General features: G+C 37.8%; 1 protein-coding gene across 4 annotated transcripts; it reads left to right on the top strand.

The window, feature by feature from the left end:
- Positions 1-212: 212 nt before the first annotated feature.
- On the top strand, positions 213-7,051 carry LOC149832918 (coatomer subunit alpha-1-like). 4 transcript variants are annotated; one of them, XM_090014778.1, is made up of 4 exons: positions 213-526; positions 755-1,007; positions 2,917-3,411; positions 3,560-7,051. In XM_090014778.1, the coding sequence occupies exons 2-4, from the start codon at positions 800-802 to the stop codon at positions 6,499-6,501; spliced, it is 3,645 nt and encodes a 1,214-aa protein (XP_089870904.1). In that variant the 5' UTR covers positions 213-526; positions 755-799; the 3' UTR covers positions 6,502-7,051. The 4 variants fall into 4 exon arrangements, 3 of the variants coding, with proteins under 3 accessions (XP_089870904.1, XP_089870905.1, XP_089870906.1); XM_090014779.1 differs by having other exon boundaries at positions 331-526; positions 715-1,007; XM_090014780.1 differs by having other exon boundaries at positions 331-526; positions 708-1,007.
- Positions 7,052-18,185: the final 11,134 nt, after the last annotated feature.

Here is an 18,185-nt window from a genome sequence, read left to right as displayed (position 1 = left end):
ACACTTTCTGACCCGGACTCTGCGCATGACCCATGGGCATCGTGGGTCCGGGTCGGGTCTTCTGGGGCCCACCGAGCCCATGAGGGAGAAATCCGGCAGCCATCGATGGACGGCCCCGATCGCACCATAAAAAACATCTGAATCGTTAGAGAGCGAGAGAGAGGGCCCACGTGCGGGTGCGAAGATCTGTATTGCACCATCGGACGGTCAGAAAAAGCGACTGATCATCCGTCCGACCATCCTGACCGTCAATATAATTTCGCTTTCTCCCAGTACGGTATGATATAAACGGGAACATCTAAAAAATGCTCTCTCTCTCTCTCTCGCTGCAATTCTCGGCGAGATCTGAATCTGCGAGGGGCTCCATTAAACCCTAGTTCTCATCTCCAAACGCTAATTCCGGTAGTTGTTCCTGAACTCCGAGAAAATCTCTGCCGGAATGGTGGCGCTCGCGATCTTCCGATACTGATCTGCCCGTTTTTCCGATGGCTTCCTCTTGATCCGACCCCCCAATTTCAGATCTGAGGTAATCCCGATACTTCTTATTGATCTTTTTCGTTTCCTTCGCTTCTCTTTGAAATCGATGTTTCGATCTGCTCTGATTTAGGGCTTTTTCTTTGAGATCGAGATTCGTGCTTGTTGGGGTTTCTTAATTTCGGGTTTTTCTTTGGATTGCTGACTTTTTTTGGGGTGGGTTTTGTTTGGAGATACTAGCTGGGCTCTGATCTTGGTCCTCCTCTCGTGGTCGATGCAGCTGTTGTGATCAGGGCTAGGGTTAGTGTTGAGAAAATCGGGCACGATGCTGACCAAATTCGAGACGAAGAGTAACAGAGTGAAGGGTCTTAGTTTCCATAGCCAGAGGCCATGGATTCTCTCGAGTCTTCACAGCGGAGTGATTCAGTTATGGGATTACCGGATGGGGACTCTGATCGATCGGTTTGACGAGCATGATGGGCCTGTTCGCGGGGTTCATTTCCATCGGACGCAGCCGCTCTTTGTCTCCGGAGGTACGCGTTCTTTTCGATGATTTTGTTTGAAGAGAAATTTTCTGTTTTCCTCTGGTCCTCTTGAATTCGTTATGATGGTTTTCTATGGTATGCTGAGTCTGGGAATTATGTGGTTCTTCTGTTCAATTAAATTAGCAGATGGTGCATTTTGGATCTTTGTTTTCCTGGGAATGTGGGTACCCTTCCTATTCGTTTTTGGAGAACAGTTGGAAGCAATTCTCTTCCATATGGGCTTGTCTATACATTTGATAGTTAATGGGAACACTTGTTGAATCGAATTTGTATTTTGGAACGATACATGTCTAATAGTAATCCACTGAACATATTGATAGCGAGATATCTCTGTTGTCATAAAAAGAGTATGGCTATGTCAGGAATGGTTTTCACGGTTGTCCTTGGATGTGTGCTCGCGATCCAACTGTATGATTTGGCCAGTTTATCTTCCAATTTCACATTCTTTAAGCATCTTGGTGAACTGTGTTTTAGAGTGGTCAAATTGGCTCAGATGCATTCTGTTTCTTGATTAGATGGTACCTGCTAACTTACTCTGTTGCGCCCTAGAAATGCATACTGATGCTTGGTACCTCTCCCTGCGTGGTGAACTTCATTTGTTTGTGTTTCTTGTGTGCTGTCCTTTAATTGCATGGCTCCTTACAATGCTGGTTCAACTCGCCTAAATTCAGTTGTAATTTCAAAGTGAATGGTGGAGCCCTGGTTATATTTCAATTAATCTAATTTTCTTCTGGTGCTTGTTCATGAGATTTAAACTTTGAAGTGGTTTTCATTTGTCCCACTAAATTGTGTAGTTTATTAGTTTTAATGCTGTTTGAATAATCTAATTGTCATGGTTGAATGAAAGATCGTGTGGAGCCATACGTGAGTTACAAAATGATTAATATCCATTCTGTACTTGATGTTTGTCTGGTTGTAGAATCATTTACTGCTGATAAGTGGAAAAAAGTAGCGACATGATGAGTGAACAAGTTCAAGGTCATGATTACCATGATCAGTTGACTTTGCAGGAGATAACAGGAGCATTGCTGTGATGGAGTATTACTTGTACATGGAAGTTTGCGTACTGGGATTTAACAGACCCATTGGCTTACATTGGTGTGATCTTTTGTATACAACATTAAACATTTACAGTGTTTAGTCATAGACAATCAAATTGTATAATGTAATCTGTTGTATGAATGTAGGGGATGCGTTTGCTTTTGCCTTTTGCTGATATTTTGTATAATTAGTTTAAGGAATTTGGAGGTGTTGCTAGTAACCTCATTGAATTATGCCCTTTCATTTGGGCTAGGTATGATCGTGATGATTGATATTTCTGCTATTGTGCTCATACCAGTCTCACAGAATTTGAGGTTTTTATGAAGCTTGTTTTTCAGCTAAACATAGTTACAGATTCTTCTACCATGATCTGATGGTGCAGGAACTTAAGAGCTTTTAGTTCTCATTTATTGTTTTTCATTGGGTTGGGATGGGGGAAGTGGAGATGGAGGAGGTTCAGAAATGGATGATAAGAAGAAAAATGGAAATTTAAAAGCATAGAAGACATTTCAGATGTTTGCCTCTTGAAACTTTTTAAAAGCAAAAAAGGACATTTTCTGGATTGATGCTATTGTTGATCGCTGTCTTGATTCCTAAACTTCAAACTGAAGGTGTATTGGCATGTTTTGGTAATTTTCGTTGACTTTACCATTTGGAGGGACATACATTTCCTGTGACGCTCTAGCAAGCTGATGGATTTTATCTTTTGATTATGGTGTTACTATACATTCTGGTACCATGTTAGTTGGTAATGTGAAGTCTTGTAAACTAGAAATTGTTTTAAAGGCATAATTCCTAACCTTGTGGATAAAAAGAATTTTTATATTACTTTAATACCATGTTCTGGATTTTCCAGGAGATGACTATAAAATCAAAGTATGGAATTATAAGATGCATCGTTGTCTATTTACGCTTCTGGGACACCTTGATTACATTCGTACAGTTCAATTTCACAATGAATACCCATGGATAGTTAGTGCTAGCGATGATCAGACTATCAGGATCTGGAATTGGCAGTCACGCACTTGTATCGCTGTATTGACTGGTCACAATCATTATGTAATGTGTGCCTCCTTCCATCCTAAGGAGGACTTGGTTGTATCAGCTTCTTTGGACCAGACAATCAGAGTATGGGATATAGGAGCGCTGAGGAAGAAAACTGTTTCACCAGCAGATGACATTTTAAGGTTGACTCAGATGAACACAGATCTTTTTGGAGGTGTGGATGCTGTTGTAAAGTATGTCTTGGAGGGTCATGATCGTGGAGTCAACTGGGCTTCTTTCCATCCTAGTTTGCCTCTCATTGTCTCCGGAGCAGATGATCGCCAAGTAAAACTTTGGCGAATGAATGGTATGTAAGTTGAACTCTATGCTAGGATTACTTTGGATATTTCTTTTGGTGGTGTCATAATTTCTATTTTCTCCTTAAGTGGAATCTGTTATGTGTTTACACTGATAAGTGTGATTGGACTATTTTATTTTCTTTTGTTTGCTTGTAGATACAAAGGCTTGGGAGGTGGACACCTTGAGGGGGCACATGAATAATGTTTCTTGTGTGATGTTCCATGCAAAGCAGGATATCATAGTGTCTAACTCAGAGGACAAGAGTATCCGAGTTTGGGATGTAACAAAACGTACTGTCATCCAGACATTCCGTAGAGAGCATGACAGGTTTTGGATTCTTGCAGCACACCCAGAAATGAACCTGTTGGCAGCAGGCCATGATAGTGGCATGATTGTCTTCAAGTTGGAGAGAGAACGACCTGCTTTTGCAGTGAGTGGAGATTCCCTTTACTACATCAAGGACCGGTTCTTGCGGTTCTATGAGTATTCAACTCAAAAGGACACTCAAGTAATACCCATTAGGAGACCTGGTTCCACTGCTCTGAATCAAGGGCCAAGAACATTGTCATATAGCCCTACTGAAAATGCAGTCTTGATCTGCTCAGATGTAGATGGTGGATCGTATGAACTGTATATCATACCTAAAGACAGTGTTATCAGGAGTGATACTGCTCAAGATGCAAAGCGAGGAGCTGGAGGTTCTGCCCTCTTTGTTGCTCGCAACAGGTTTGCCGTGCTCGACAAGAGTAACAACCAAGTATTGGTTAAAAATCTGAAAAATGAATTAGTAAAGAAGAGCAGCCTACCTGTTGCTACAGATGCAATATTTTATGCTGGCGCAGGAAATTTACTTTGCAGAGCAGAAGATAGAGTAGTAATTTTTGATCTACAGCAGAGGACTATTCTTGGTGATCTTCAGACCCCATTTGTCAAGTATGTTGTATGGTCAAATGACATGGAGAGCATTGCATTACTTAGTAAACATGCAATTATTATTGCAAACAAGAAGCTTGTTCATCGTTGCACTCTGCATGAGACAATCCGTGTCAAAAGTGGTGCCTGGGATGACAATGGCGTCTTCATTTACACCACTTTGAACCATATCAAATATTGTCTTCCTAATGGAGATAATGGAATTATCAGGACCCTTGATGTTCCAATATATATTACTAAGGTTTCTGGGAGCACCATCTACTGCTTGGATCGTGATGGAAAGAACCGTGCCATAGCTATTGATGCAACTGAATATGTTTTCAAGCTTTCTTTGTTAAAGAAGAGATATGACCATGTTATGAGTATGATCAAGAACCCACAGCTTTCTGTACAGGCCATGATTGCATATCTACAGCAAAAAGGATTTCCGGAAGTTGCTCTTCATTTTGTCAAAGATGAAAGAACACGGTTCAATTTGGCCTTAGAAAGTGGCAACATTCAGATTGCTGTTGCTTCTGCAAAGGAGATAGATGAGAAAGATCACTGGTATAGGTTAGGCGTGGAAGCTCTTCGACAAGGCAATGCTAGCATTGTTGAATACGCATATCAGAGGACAAAGAATTTTGAGAGACTTTCCTTTCTTTATCTCATCACTGGGAACATGGAGAAATTGTCTAAAATGTTGAGGATAGCTGAGCTCAAGAATGATGTAATGGGGCATTTCCATAATGCCCTTTATTTGGGTGACATCGAGGAGCGTGTCAAGATTCTAGAAAGTGCAGGTCATCTTCCTCTTGCATATGTAACAGCTGCTGTACATGGGCTGACAGAGACGGCAGATAGGCTTCAAGCTGAGTTGGGGGATAATACTCCTGCTCTGCCTGCAGGAAAGAGGCACTCGCTTCTCATGCCCCCTGCACCCATTTCATGCAGTGGTGACTGGCCCTTGTTGAGGGTAATGAAAGGCATCTTTGAAGGTGGACTTGATAATGCTGGCAAAGGAGGTCCTGAAGAGGAGGAAGAAGCTGATGGTGCAGATTGGGGTGAAGATCTGGACATTGGAGATGTAGATGGCCAGAATCATGTTGAAGTGGTTGAGGATGGGGAAGTGGGAGAAGGAACTGAGGAGGAGGGTGGTTGGGATCTTGAAGACTTGGAGCTTCCACCCGAACTTGATAATTCTCATACTATTGCCAATTCCCGTGCATCAGTGTTTGTTGCACCATCACCAGGAATGCCAGTAAGTCAGATATGGATCCAGAAATCTTCTCTTGCTGGTGAGCATGCAGCAGCTGGTAATTTCGATACTGCAATGCGTTTACTTAGCAGGCAGTTGGGAATAAGGAACTTTGCTCCTTTAAAGCCTTTCTTCTTAGAATTGCACTCGGGAAGTCACACATACCTGCGTGCTTTTTCATCAGCACCAGTTATCTCGCTTGCTCTTGAAAAAGGGTGGAATGAATCTGCAAGCCCTAATGTGAGGAGCCCGCCAGCACTTGTTTACAAGTTCTCTGAGTTGGACGAGAAACTAAAAAGCGCCTACAAGGCCACTACTGAAGGCAAATTCGGTGAATCTCTGCGGCTCTTCCTAAGTATCCTGCACACTATCCCCCTTATTGTTGTTGAATCAAGGAGAGAGGTTGATGAAGTGAAGGAGTTGATTGTTATTGCAAAAGAGTATGTACTTGGCTTGCGGATGGAGGTGCGTAGAAAAGAACTTAGAGATAAACCAGTCCAGCAGCAAGAGTTAGCAGCTTACTTCACACATTGCAACCTCCAGAAGGTTCACTTGAGACTTGCATTGTTGAATGCAATGAGTGTCTGCTTCAAAGGAGGCAACTATGCCACGGCAGCTACCTTCGCTCGGCGGCTTTTAGACACAGATCCCCCAGTTACTCAAGCATCCAAAGCTCGGCAAGTTCTGCAAGCTTGTGAGAGGAATATGAAGGATGCTAACCAGCTTAATTATGACTTTAGGAACCCATTTGTTGTTTGTGGGGCTACTTTTGTTCCAATATACCGTGGACAGAAGGATGTTGCTTGCCCATATTGTACATCACGTTTTGTTCCAGCCATAGAGGGCCAACTTTGCACTGTGTGTGACCTTGCAGTAGTTGGAGCGGATGCATCTGGGCTGCTCTGTTCTGCTGCCCAGATGAGATGATTGGCAGGGGTTTGTGGCATCCATTGCTGTTGAAGTCTGATTATGGCTCACCACCTTCATTGAGCATCTTGACTATAGAATTCACCACCTGTTGCAGGTATCCAAAGGCATCGTACAAGTTCCAACTGCTGCTTTTAGTTCTTTAAGTAGGGGCTGGATTACATGTTTAGTTTTTGTTGAATTGGTTGGTCATTTTGATTATGATTTTCCTTTGTTGTTTTATGCAATAAACAAATTTCCTTGTAGAGAATTTTGACAGCCTATTCCTATTAGTTCATTCTAAATGAGATTGGTGAGTCTTTGCAAGTTTATGGAAGTCTGTGGTAGGTAAAATGTGAAGGCCATCTGTTCATGTTGAAGGTTTTCACGGGTGCGTATTCGGTTTCAACTCCATGGTTCATATGGAAGTTTGTAGGTCATAGTTTTTCCTAGGTAGAAATTTATTTTCCTGTTGAACATATATGTTTCGTTTGATTAGTAAAAGCTTATCCCAAGGGAATTCCTGTTATTGTATGTTTTATATAATGAAGATTTGTGGCCTTTCTTAGCATTACTGTTATTATTTTATGATGCATGCTTACTATATTGATAATAAAACATGGGAGCGGTGTCTGATTTTGTTGGTAGAGAAAATCAAGAGCTGGCTGTAAAGAAAAAAATCGATTTCAGTTAGTGATCAGGGGCTTGGTTTTGTATATGGAAACTTTTTGCTATGATGCCCTTTAGTATTATTTCTGTATCATTTTGTTCTCTCTCTCTCTCTCACACACACACACCTTAATCTTGGGTATGTCGATTTGAAGCTACCAAGCGGGACCATACATTTGAGTTATGAGGACCGTTTATAGGTTATTTCTATGCTTATAATCTAAAACCTTTTTATATTTCTGGTATGTCCTTTACATCATCATCATTATTATTCACTTCAAGGCATGATAATTTAAAATAGGTTTTTCAGTTTTGAAAAATTTTGTGACCCCAATTGTTTTGGGATGAAGGCGTAGTTGTTGTTGTTGTTGTATACTTTGTGGTATCATCCATATATTTTGCAATGTTTTTTAGTTTTTGTAGGAGCTAAAACAGATTGGATGACCGTGCTTTTCACTAGTTAAAGGAAGCATTCACTATAGTCTTTGAAGCATTTTGAGAAATTGAGCACCATTGTGATCCTGAACTGTGGATGCAACACAATTTTATTTTTGGTAGTATGGATCATGTGGAAGAGGATCACCGAACCTCAAAGTTGGATTATCTGAAAACTCTCTATGGTTGCACTAATCGACTGTTGGGTAATGTGAAGTTTAAAATACCATCTGATGTTATAGTGATCAATTAATCATTGAAACATGCGGTGCTGTTAAACAGATTTAGCTGCTCATGGCTTGGTTCCATTATGGGCTTGTTCAAGCTTCTAAAACAGGTTTCTTCAATGAAGTGCGAGTTTTTTCTGCAAGTTCGTTATGTTTAATAAGCTAAGTCAAAACTAGTGCAACGGGAAGCATGAATTGGACATTGGAAGAAAGACGCACTCTGCCTCCAAATGAGGAAATAGTATTGGCAAAAAGTTTAGACACTGTCGGAATTGCATTTGGAAAGTACAGGATTCGATAGTCGGTAATCATGAATTTTGTGTCTGAGCAACTAAGAATAGCTGGTCCTTAAACCCAATGATTATGACATGAATATTGGGATCTTTGGTTTTGGATTAGTATTTATTATCAAATTGATGTATGCAGGAGACTATGCAACACTTGCATGGTTTTAGATATTCTATTATTTAAAGATCTCATAAAGTAGTTGACCTGCGTTATTAGTTTTTTATTTTATGGAAATGTTGAACATATTCTGTAATGTTTATTTATGTGTGATTTCGTAGATATATAAAACTTGTTGCATAGTTTTTTCCTAGTATGTTTGATATTTTGCTGTATAAACGTGTTATTCACGGATGCCATTTTTATCTCAAATGTTGCAGCATAAGTTTTCAGACTATTTCTTGTACTTTTGAATAAAGAACTGAAAATTTTTGGTATAGCTTATTAGTTGTGATAGCCATTTCCGAGAATTTTCTGTTTTACTTCACCACCTCCTTTACTTTGTACGCAAATCTTGTTTCGCTTCCCGATCAAAGTTCTCCATCACTTCCTTGTGACTTGTCATTTCCATTATATCTTCTTGAAATTTCAATAAATCGCTTCCTGCTCTAGCAACTACAAAGTCTAAACTCTAAGCAAAAGATATATGCTAAATTGTATAAGCGAACTTGCTTGATTTGTTACAAGCTTGTGAGTTTCAAGGTTTAGTTCATTAAATGGCCTGACGAACCTGGATATTTAACATGTTTTCACTTACTTTTATGTGAAATTTTAGACTATTGATATTAACGAACGAAGGGTTTATGATCAACCTTGAAAAATAAAACCAAACACCTCTTTCATGAGCTTGTTGAACTGGGAACATGTTTATGAGCTTTTCCGACTCCAACTCAGCTTGTTATATTGGGAAAGCCATAAAGAAACCAAGCATTAATTCATAAAGCTCACTACGGACCAGGGGTCACAAGTTCAAAACCCGCGGGACGCGCTCCTTGCAGCAAGGCTTAAACTGGGTATACTGCACGGTGTGTGGAGATGACTCCAAAAGTTTTACCAACTGAAGGCCGGGTGGAGGTGCTAGCTGGGGAAAGAAGAAACCATCACAAACACTAAAAAATGGCTGATGGCGAACACAAGGTGGGCTTGAACACTCAAAGCTCAAGTTTTAAGTTGGCTTAATTGTTGGCCATATTCACATGGAAGCCGAATGAATTATCACTATATCATGGTAGCTTGGACTAAAGCCTGCCTTTTTTCTCTGATGGGCAAGCTGGGGATGGCCCCTGTGGGATTCGAACTGGAGGTCCTTGGGTTGTGATAGTGCAATCTTACCATCCAGCTATGTCATTCTGTCCCAGAATAAAGCCTGCCTTACCAATTGAAAGCAAAAAAAAAGGATGGAATTCTCACAACCACCAAAAGATTATGTTCCCAAGCTAGTCAAAATACCTCTCTTTCTGCATTCACATCGTGGATTCCTAACCTTTTGGTGTAAAATAGATGTATGAGTCGATTCAAGATCCAAATGGATCTCCACGTGCGAAAGCTTACAGTTTTGGTAGGGGAGTTCGAATAAGACTCAAACGTTATGCGATTCGAGATAGAGGGACTCTGTTCTAGCAGTTATGTAAACACGAGAAATATGTGTGACTGACACGCGTTTCCAACGGATCTAAGTTCGCAGGAATCATATATGGATTGCTCGATTTGAGAGCTAATCTCTTGACCAGACAGACTAGTCTTCGGATGTCTGATCGATATTCAATCAGTCGTCTTCGAGAGGGTTTTCGGACCCTCAGACTATAGAGTTTAGGAAAACTCCGAACATGTAAGATGTGTAAAAATCTCTTATCTTTTCAGACAATCAAAGTTTGCAATTTTCTGATCAATATTTTAGAATTTTATGTTTGAGTTACGTCTCTGTATTTTCTAGTCTAGTTTATGCGATTTGCAGAACAAAGTTTGGTGCATGTAGACAATCAAGTAACTATTCGAAGCAGTAGCTGAACGATTGAGTAAAATATCAAAACATGAAAGATATGCTTCAAGATGTTACCAATTCAGAACTTCAATCATACCAACAAACAAAGCAGAAATGAACGAGATATGATAGAAATACGGAACTCTGTCAGAAACTTCAAACAACAGAGGCCAACTTAGGTCACATGTAACAAACTAAAATTTGCCAGAGATTTTTGACACTTAATGAAAATGAATCAGGCAAAATGCTAAACAACAAACTTAAAGAGCCAAACATTAGCTTTCCAACAAGCTATGACTCATAAATTTTCATGCAACAGATAAGAAGATACGATGAAAACACAGAAGAGTAGCAAGGGTGCAAAACACCGGACAAAACTCTGGTTTTGTCCAAATGACCAAAACTTGCCAAGATTTTTTTTGGCCAAACGAAAATGATTCAAGAAAAATGATAAACAACAAAGTTGTAGGGTAGGATCATAGATTTTCAACAAGCCAAAGATCACTCGATTTAGACCAGTATTTAGAGAGATATAGTCAAAACACTAGGATTGTGTCTGATAATCCCGAATGCAGAAACAACTTTTCTTTTAGCCGAAAATGAGACAATCCGAGTTTTGAACAGTAAGAATCACATAAACAACATCAATATCAATTAGAAAATAATACCACAATCCTCTACAATTGTTTTCAGCAAATCAACGATAACAAGCATGCAAATAGAAAATGATAATAGGTTATAGAAATGTGTATCTCTTGCAGTCACAAGCAACCAAGCTTTAGCAACAACAAAGGATGATGATTCCAACGCCCACACAACAATAGCTAAAGCTTCACGCCTTGTGCACACACAACAATAAGGCAAAACGACCACAACTAAGATGGCTGGAACTCGAGTCCTTCAATGTTTGACACCTCTAAAGGCAACTCCACACTCATAAGATTTCAATCTCTATTCTCAGATTTTTTTAGCAAAGGAGAAGACCCCCATTGCCGCCCCCCTTGGGCTCTTAAACTCCAAAATCGGAGTGTCATTAGTGAGGGGGTTCCATTCCAATGCAGCCACTTTCCAAGGCTTTGAATCCACTATATTTGGCACAACATTGAATCAATTCTCAACAACTCTTTTGACTTTCAAAGTCAAAAGAATTTCAAATAGAGGACTAGCATTGTCCACACTAGGGTGGCACCAACTAGGGGGTCTATTTATGGATCTGGATCTTAGGCATGATCCAAATAAGCTAAAAATCTGAACCCACATTGAAATGCATTAAAATAAAATGCAAATAAAAAATAAATACTACCTTGGATCCTCATATACCCTCTAGTACTACAAAAGAAATCCTACAAGACACTAAAACTATCTGGATTCGTATAATCTGACACCTAAAAAAATAAAAAAAATATTTAATATGATTCCTTAATTTGAAAAAATGGAATAATAAAAGAAAATTACAATTTTTGAGAAGATAAATGGAAAATGTCTCAGAAATTGAAGTACGACATTCAAAATGGATTTGGGTTCTCGAAGACCCAATTGGACTCAGATAGTCTTGCACGATTGAATCTGCAACGGATCACATCTTGGATCGGGTTTGGTGAGTTGGATTTGGATTCAACTTGTCTTCAATGTTCGGATCTTCATGATGCTCTGCATCACCTTTACTATTATTGTTGTTTTTTGAGTGACATACAAAAAGCCACCTAACTTATCAGCTATTAACAAATAACCACCCAACATTTGTGTCCTTACATTAAACACCCTATTTTATCTGAACACATTACGAATACCTGCCTGAAGTGTAAAGTGACAGTTTGGTAATCTATGACAGAATGACTCATTCTTTTGTTAAACAAATCAATAATGAGGCATTTTAGTTGCTTTCTTTGACTAAAAATTTACTATAAAGATTTTCATAGGGGGGTGTACTCTCATTTTAGTGGCTAAAAAAAATCATAGAACATTATGAATATTTTTTGCCCCGGTTTAGTGTTTGATGCAGTGGTTTAAAACCTAGTGACTGGGGAATCAACTTGACAAGCATCGACTCGTGACTCAACTGGGTCATGAGATGTATGCATATATTGCTAATTAAATCTATATGTATATATTATGCATAATGTGCATACATATATATCCTATCCTGTAAAATATATACATGCCCATAAGGGCTTTGCTCATCTGCTAGAGGTGAGTTGTAAATGTTACAAAGTTGAAGGGATGCCATGAGTTCAAAATCCACAAGTTCCTTGCGGCATGTTGAAGCTGAGTGTACTCCTTGGTGGGTAGGGCTACCTCAAGGGTTTTACCAATGAGAGGGTCGCACACAACAAAAAAAGTAAAATATATACATTGTATATATATAATAATAAAAAAATAACCTTATTGTACAAATAATTTGACCAGATTCCCTAAAAAATCTATAATTTTTTATATTCTTTTGATGCCCAAAATCACAAATATTTAACATCGTTATGACCCTGAACTTATGCCTTATTGTGATAAAATTGTACTACCCGTTGGCTAGTTACAACTCCCACTTAAATCCATAATCACATGTTTTTTTTATGTGGAAACTCATACCTCATGGACTCGCAAAGATTTATTTGCAATTTTTTTGGAAAATTGAAACCACCAAAATCGTAAATATCTTAGTCTTTCACATATATTTCATGACATCGCAAAAATATATGTCTGAAACTTCACTTACTACTAAATTTACAAATATCCTATTTTTTGCATATACATCATGGAATCACAAAAATATATGTGTGAAACTCTACTTAGTACTGACCACTAAATTCTTAAATATCCTACTTTTTTGCATATACTTCATGAAATTGCAAAAATATATGTGCAAAACTCCCCTTACCACTTACCCCTAAATTCACAAATATCTCACTTTTCTCATATATTTCTCGAAATCACATAAATTTATATGCGAAACTATACTTACCACCCAAATATCTTATTCGCATATACTATATGATCTCAACGTAATTTGTGAATCACCTTATAGCGCAAATATCGTACTTAACTATTTGCATAAGTATGACACATGCGATATTGCTTATTTGTTGTGAAATATTTTATCGAATCATATATAAACCTATTGTGGTTCTCAACCTGATTATTTTCACATAATTTAGGATTGTTTTTTGTCTTTTGTCTTTTGTCTCCAACCCGCTTTCCTTCTTATAACTATTTTTGTCAACTATTCATCGAAGGCATTTCATCATTGTTGAACTATCGACGCCGTATTTTTTTTTATAAGCACAGTGTACCCTTTTATTTAATTACTGAATCAAACGCTTTTTCATTTTGTTTGATGGTTGAATGAAACAATGTTCACTTTTATTTTAGCTTGAAATGAAATGCTTTTTTATTATTTTTGGCAAGTACAATGTTTCTTTTTTTTGAAATGCAAATAGTTTATTTATTTTTTGAAATGCTTATTCAATAATTTTTGCATTGTTATTGTAAAAAAAATTAAATCTATTTATTAATACAATATGACCTATAAAAAGAAGAATGTGTTGAAAAGGACCACACTCACATCATTTGAAAATTTGCAAGTACAATAACAAAAACCAACAAAAAATATGAACCTGGTAATTTAGAAGTATGACTTAGTGTGCAGATGTGGGTGGAGAGAGAGCCACATCCATTGCCAAAAATATAGGTGCCTGATTTTTTCACAAAAAATGCACCATAAATAATCACATATAGTTGTGTTCAAGTATTAAGTTAAAAAAAAACTGAATTTTCGTACAGTAAACAACTACAAATTTCAAAGTGGCACATATCTAAGCAGAATGTATAAAAAAAGTTGAACAGTTTGCATGCACAATTTTTCCTCCCATCCCAGAAGCATCTAAGGAGGGGAAGGGTGACTCATTAGCTAGCTATGAGGTTGTTGCTAACCTCAATGCTCGAATAAATGAAGTTCGAGATGCGATCACCATTAGTGACAATGGTGAGAGGGCGAAGGAGGTACCTCACCAAGGGGTTGAGGTTAATATGGACCCTCCTCAGGAAGCAGATGTGAGGGTCATGTGGTTGGGTCAGATGCGAACACAACTCAAGAGTTCGATGTTGCTCTCCATGCACAGAAGAAAGTGGATGCTTTGATGAAGAGGTCAGAGCGAAGAAATTTTTTTGGTGCTCATGGACATGTATCTTATTCATTTGTTATTTTATAATAATCATTGATTAAATTGAAATTGCTACTATACATGAATGCAATTGATTAGTTTGTTATGTACGTGTTCAATATGTAGAAATTCATTGCAATTGACTGATTTCATTGATTATATATATATATATATATATATATATATATATATATATATATATATATATATATATATATATATATATATATATATATATATATATATATATATATATACCCGACCCCATCTCTGCCTGACCCGTACTTGATGAGTTATTTTTTTAAAATTCGACCTTACGGATGTGGATGAGTTCTGCATGATCGATTCACTAAAAATTGACTCTTGGATCATGCATTTTGGATGAAAAAATGGTTTTTTGAGCCTCAAAAGTTTTAAAAAATTATAGACATTTGATTTTGAAACCTTATAAAAACCTATCCACGCATCATAATCAAATAATCCATGACTTGATTCCTATTAAAACAAGCATGTAGAACACATCTGTAAGGTTAGAATTTCGAAAAAACATAACTTTTTTTGAAAAAAAACCCATCTGGTATGGGTCGGGCATGGATAGTGTCAGGTAGCTTCCTATTTTCTCTCTCTCTCTCACACACACACACACATTCCTATTAAAACAAGCATGTAGAACACATCTGTAAGGTTAGAATTTCGAAAAAACATAACTTTTTTTGAAAAAAACCCATCTGGTATGGGTCGGGCATGGATAGTGTCAGGTAGCTTCCTATTTTCTCTCTCTCTCTCTCTCTCACACACACACACACACACACACATATATATATATATATATGGGTAGGTGCAAAATTGATACATGCTAAATGGGTTTTTCTGACCTTTTAGTGTTTTTTTGTAGTTCTGACCCCATAAATGTGTTGGGCATGGTCGATTTACGAGAAATTCACACATGGATCATGTATTTTCGATAAAAAATTGATATTTGGAGCCTAAAAATTTTATAAATATTTTAGACCATTTTGAACCTTATAAAAACCTACCCATGTGTCAGAATCAAACACTTCAAGATCTGTTCCCTATAAAATCAAGTACATAGATCACATCTATATGGTCAAAATTTAAAAATAAAATGAAAAAACCCTTGAAAAACTCATTTAGCACCTATCATAGCTATTGTACATTAATGCAATTGATTAATTTGTCATGCATGTCTATAACATGTAGAAATTCATTGCAATTGACTATATATATATATATGAACTTGAGCGCCAAATGGTCAGCCAAGTCGTTCGGCAGTTTGAGTTTGTTCAACAACCAATTAGTCGTCCTCGCGCAGTTAGCAAATTTTTATCGCATGTCATGAAAGATCGACCAAATGATTAGCCCACAGTATTCCTCTCTGAACTTCAAGACTGGCGTGATGGCAGTGAAGATTGGCTTATCGCCCATGGAACGTGCCACAAATAACGATTTTGTAGCCGCCTAGCAGGTTGTATGTTCTTCAACGGTAAAGAGGGCTTTTCAAGGGCAGAAAAAAGTTAGAGAGAAGTACATAAAGGTCGAAAGTAGATCAAAGGGAGAGTTGGCTCTTGCACTTGAAGAAATCTGCATGCTAAAGCATATGGTACATACTCAAGAGCATATGATATGTACTAAAAAGTGTGAGATTCATAATTTTTTAGTAAATTTTTAATTAAAAATATGTGACATTTTTACATAATTTCAGCGTATTGACCTGGAATGCAAAACAAAGGGATTTTGCAGAGCCAATTATATGTAGGACGGATATATCCTCAGGGATATACGCTCAAAACATTCAGGAAGGCATATCACGCTCATTTGGCAAAATTAGAGAATTGTGCAGACAAAATCAACTTTGTTTCATCCAAACGAACATAATGACGTACTCACTTTTTTTTGCAAAAAATATCGGTGAAACCCCGAAAATATGGGCCCTACATAAATATTTCACAAAAATATCTTATGAGGCCCATATAAATAACTAACAAAATAGCTTTTAGGCCTTACATAAATATCTCATGAAAATATCTAGTTGGGTCCCATTGAGATATATCTATCCTTATCCGAAAAGGCTAGGAAGAAATCGGGAAGAAGGGCATACTTATTCCTTGGGGTGGGGCCTACACCCAACCTCTATAAATAAGACCTCTTCCTTTTAGAAAATCGCCACCTCCTCTCTCTCTAGCTTTCTCTCTCCTTTCTCCTCTCTCTAATTTTGCTCTCTTTTTAGAAAAGAGTCATCTCTCTAGAAAAGAGCTCTCTCTAAATTTATTTTGTATTTCTTTGTGCCGATGAGTTATACACGAGACACTCTTGGTTGTAAGAACGTGTCGGCCACAACCTAGGAGTGCTTCTACGCTTGCGCTAAGCCACCTCTATCAATTTTTTTGTAAGTTTGTATGTCGTTTCCTATTTCAAATTATATTTGTTGAAATAACTATCGTGTACAGTGAAATTTTCTTTATTGTATACCTTTCTAAAATGATATCGAGACTTACTGATATGTTATTGAACTCTGGACATCCTTCAACTTGAACACATTGGGCGGGCTCACCCAGCTAGGTGTGAAGCTAGGGGCAAGTGATGTACTGAAAAATGCCCTCACCCCACGAGTTGGGTGTACTAAAAGTTTTTTTTTTTTGTGATTTATAACCCGAAGAAACCGCACCTGACACAGAAAAAGCCATTATGGAGAAAGATTTCTGAAACCTTTTTGCACTCTTAGTATGTGAATCCGAGTCATATCTGTCCAAGTTGGTTGACAGTTGCAAGTCCAACGAGCGCACCAGGCTCATGAGATATGGCCTATTGACATGTCGACCTGAGTTGTTGCAAGCTACTCTGGTTGAGAATTTCCTTAATTCTGCCTCCAAACGTGGCTATATATATTTTCCTGTATATCATACATTATCTTCCATTCTCTGTCATCTTCTGTTCATTGAATAAAAAATTTTGCAAGATGAATCTGTTGAGATGATACAATTAGAAATCTAAAATTAGGAAATTTCTTTTTTTTGATATATTTTTATGATAGGCAAGATGGGGAATAGCCCCTTGTATTCAAAGCTGAGATGCCTCGTGAATGATCCGATTTACTGATGAGCAGTTTAAAAACAAAGCCCAACAGATGCTTGCTGCCATGCACAAAGGACATCAAAACTTTTTCCTTCGTATCTTTGTTTGACACCAAAAATCCCATGTTTTGTCCAAGCAGCAGCCTGAGCATGCCTTGCTTTAGGTCCCACTCTAGGTCATCGTATCCTTTGTTAGAGTAATGGGTAGGTGCTAAATGAAATATGTGATACGTGATAAATGAGTTTTTCTGCTCTTTCGGTATTTTATTTTTTTACAGTTCTGACCCTATAAATGTGTTGGGTATGCTCAATTTTTGAAAAATCCACACCAAGATCATGTGTTTTCGATGAAAAAATGGTATTTGGAGCCTCAAAAATTTATAAAGGTTTTGAACCATTGATTTTTTGAACCTTATAAAAACTGACCCTAGTTTCAGAATTGAACACTTCAAGAGTTGATCCCTGTAAAATCGAGTACACAGATCACATCTGTACGGTCAGAATTCAAAAATAAAAATGAAAAACCCTAAAAAACTCATTTAACACGTATCATTTAGCATAGTTCATTTAGCACCTACCCATTGCTCCCCTTTGTTATAGCTCAAATCCCCAACCCAAGGGCAAGATTGTCCCTTTGGTCCTCCAGTGTAGGTGTCCGGATACCAATATATGAAATCATGGTTATCCCCTTCAACATAAATAACATAGTAGCATGAATTTCCATGACATGGTTAGCCAGTGCTGCATGGTTGAATTACAAAATTGCTACTAAAATGACGCGACTACAGAAAGAGTTGAGCAAGCATGGTTGCTGGTAAACATTTTTCGTTCCCCAACTCTGGATTTTTACCAAAAATGAAGG

The sequence above is a fragment of the Nuphar pumila genome, chromosome 7, assembly GCF_984573655.1.
Source record: "Nuphar pumila chromosome 7, dmNupPumi1.hap1.1, whole genome shotgun sequence".
In the NCBI taxonomy this organism is placed as follows: domain Eukaryota; kingdom Viridiplantae; phylum Streptophyta; class Magnoliopsida; order Nymphaeales; family Nymphaeaceae; genus Nuphar; species Nuphar pumila.
This window is presented reverse-complemented; position numbering and strand designations above follow the sequence as displayed.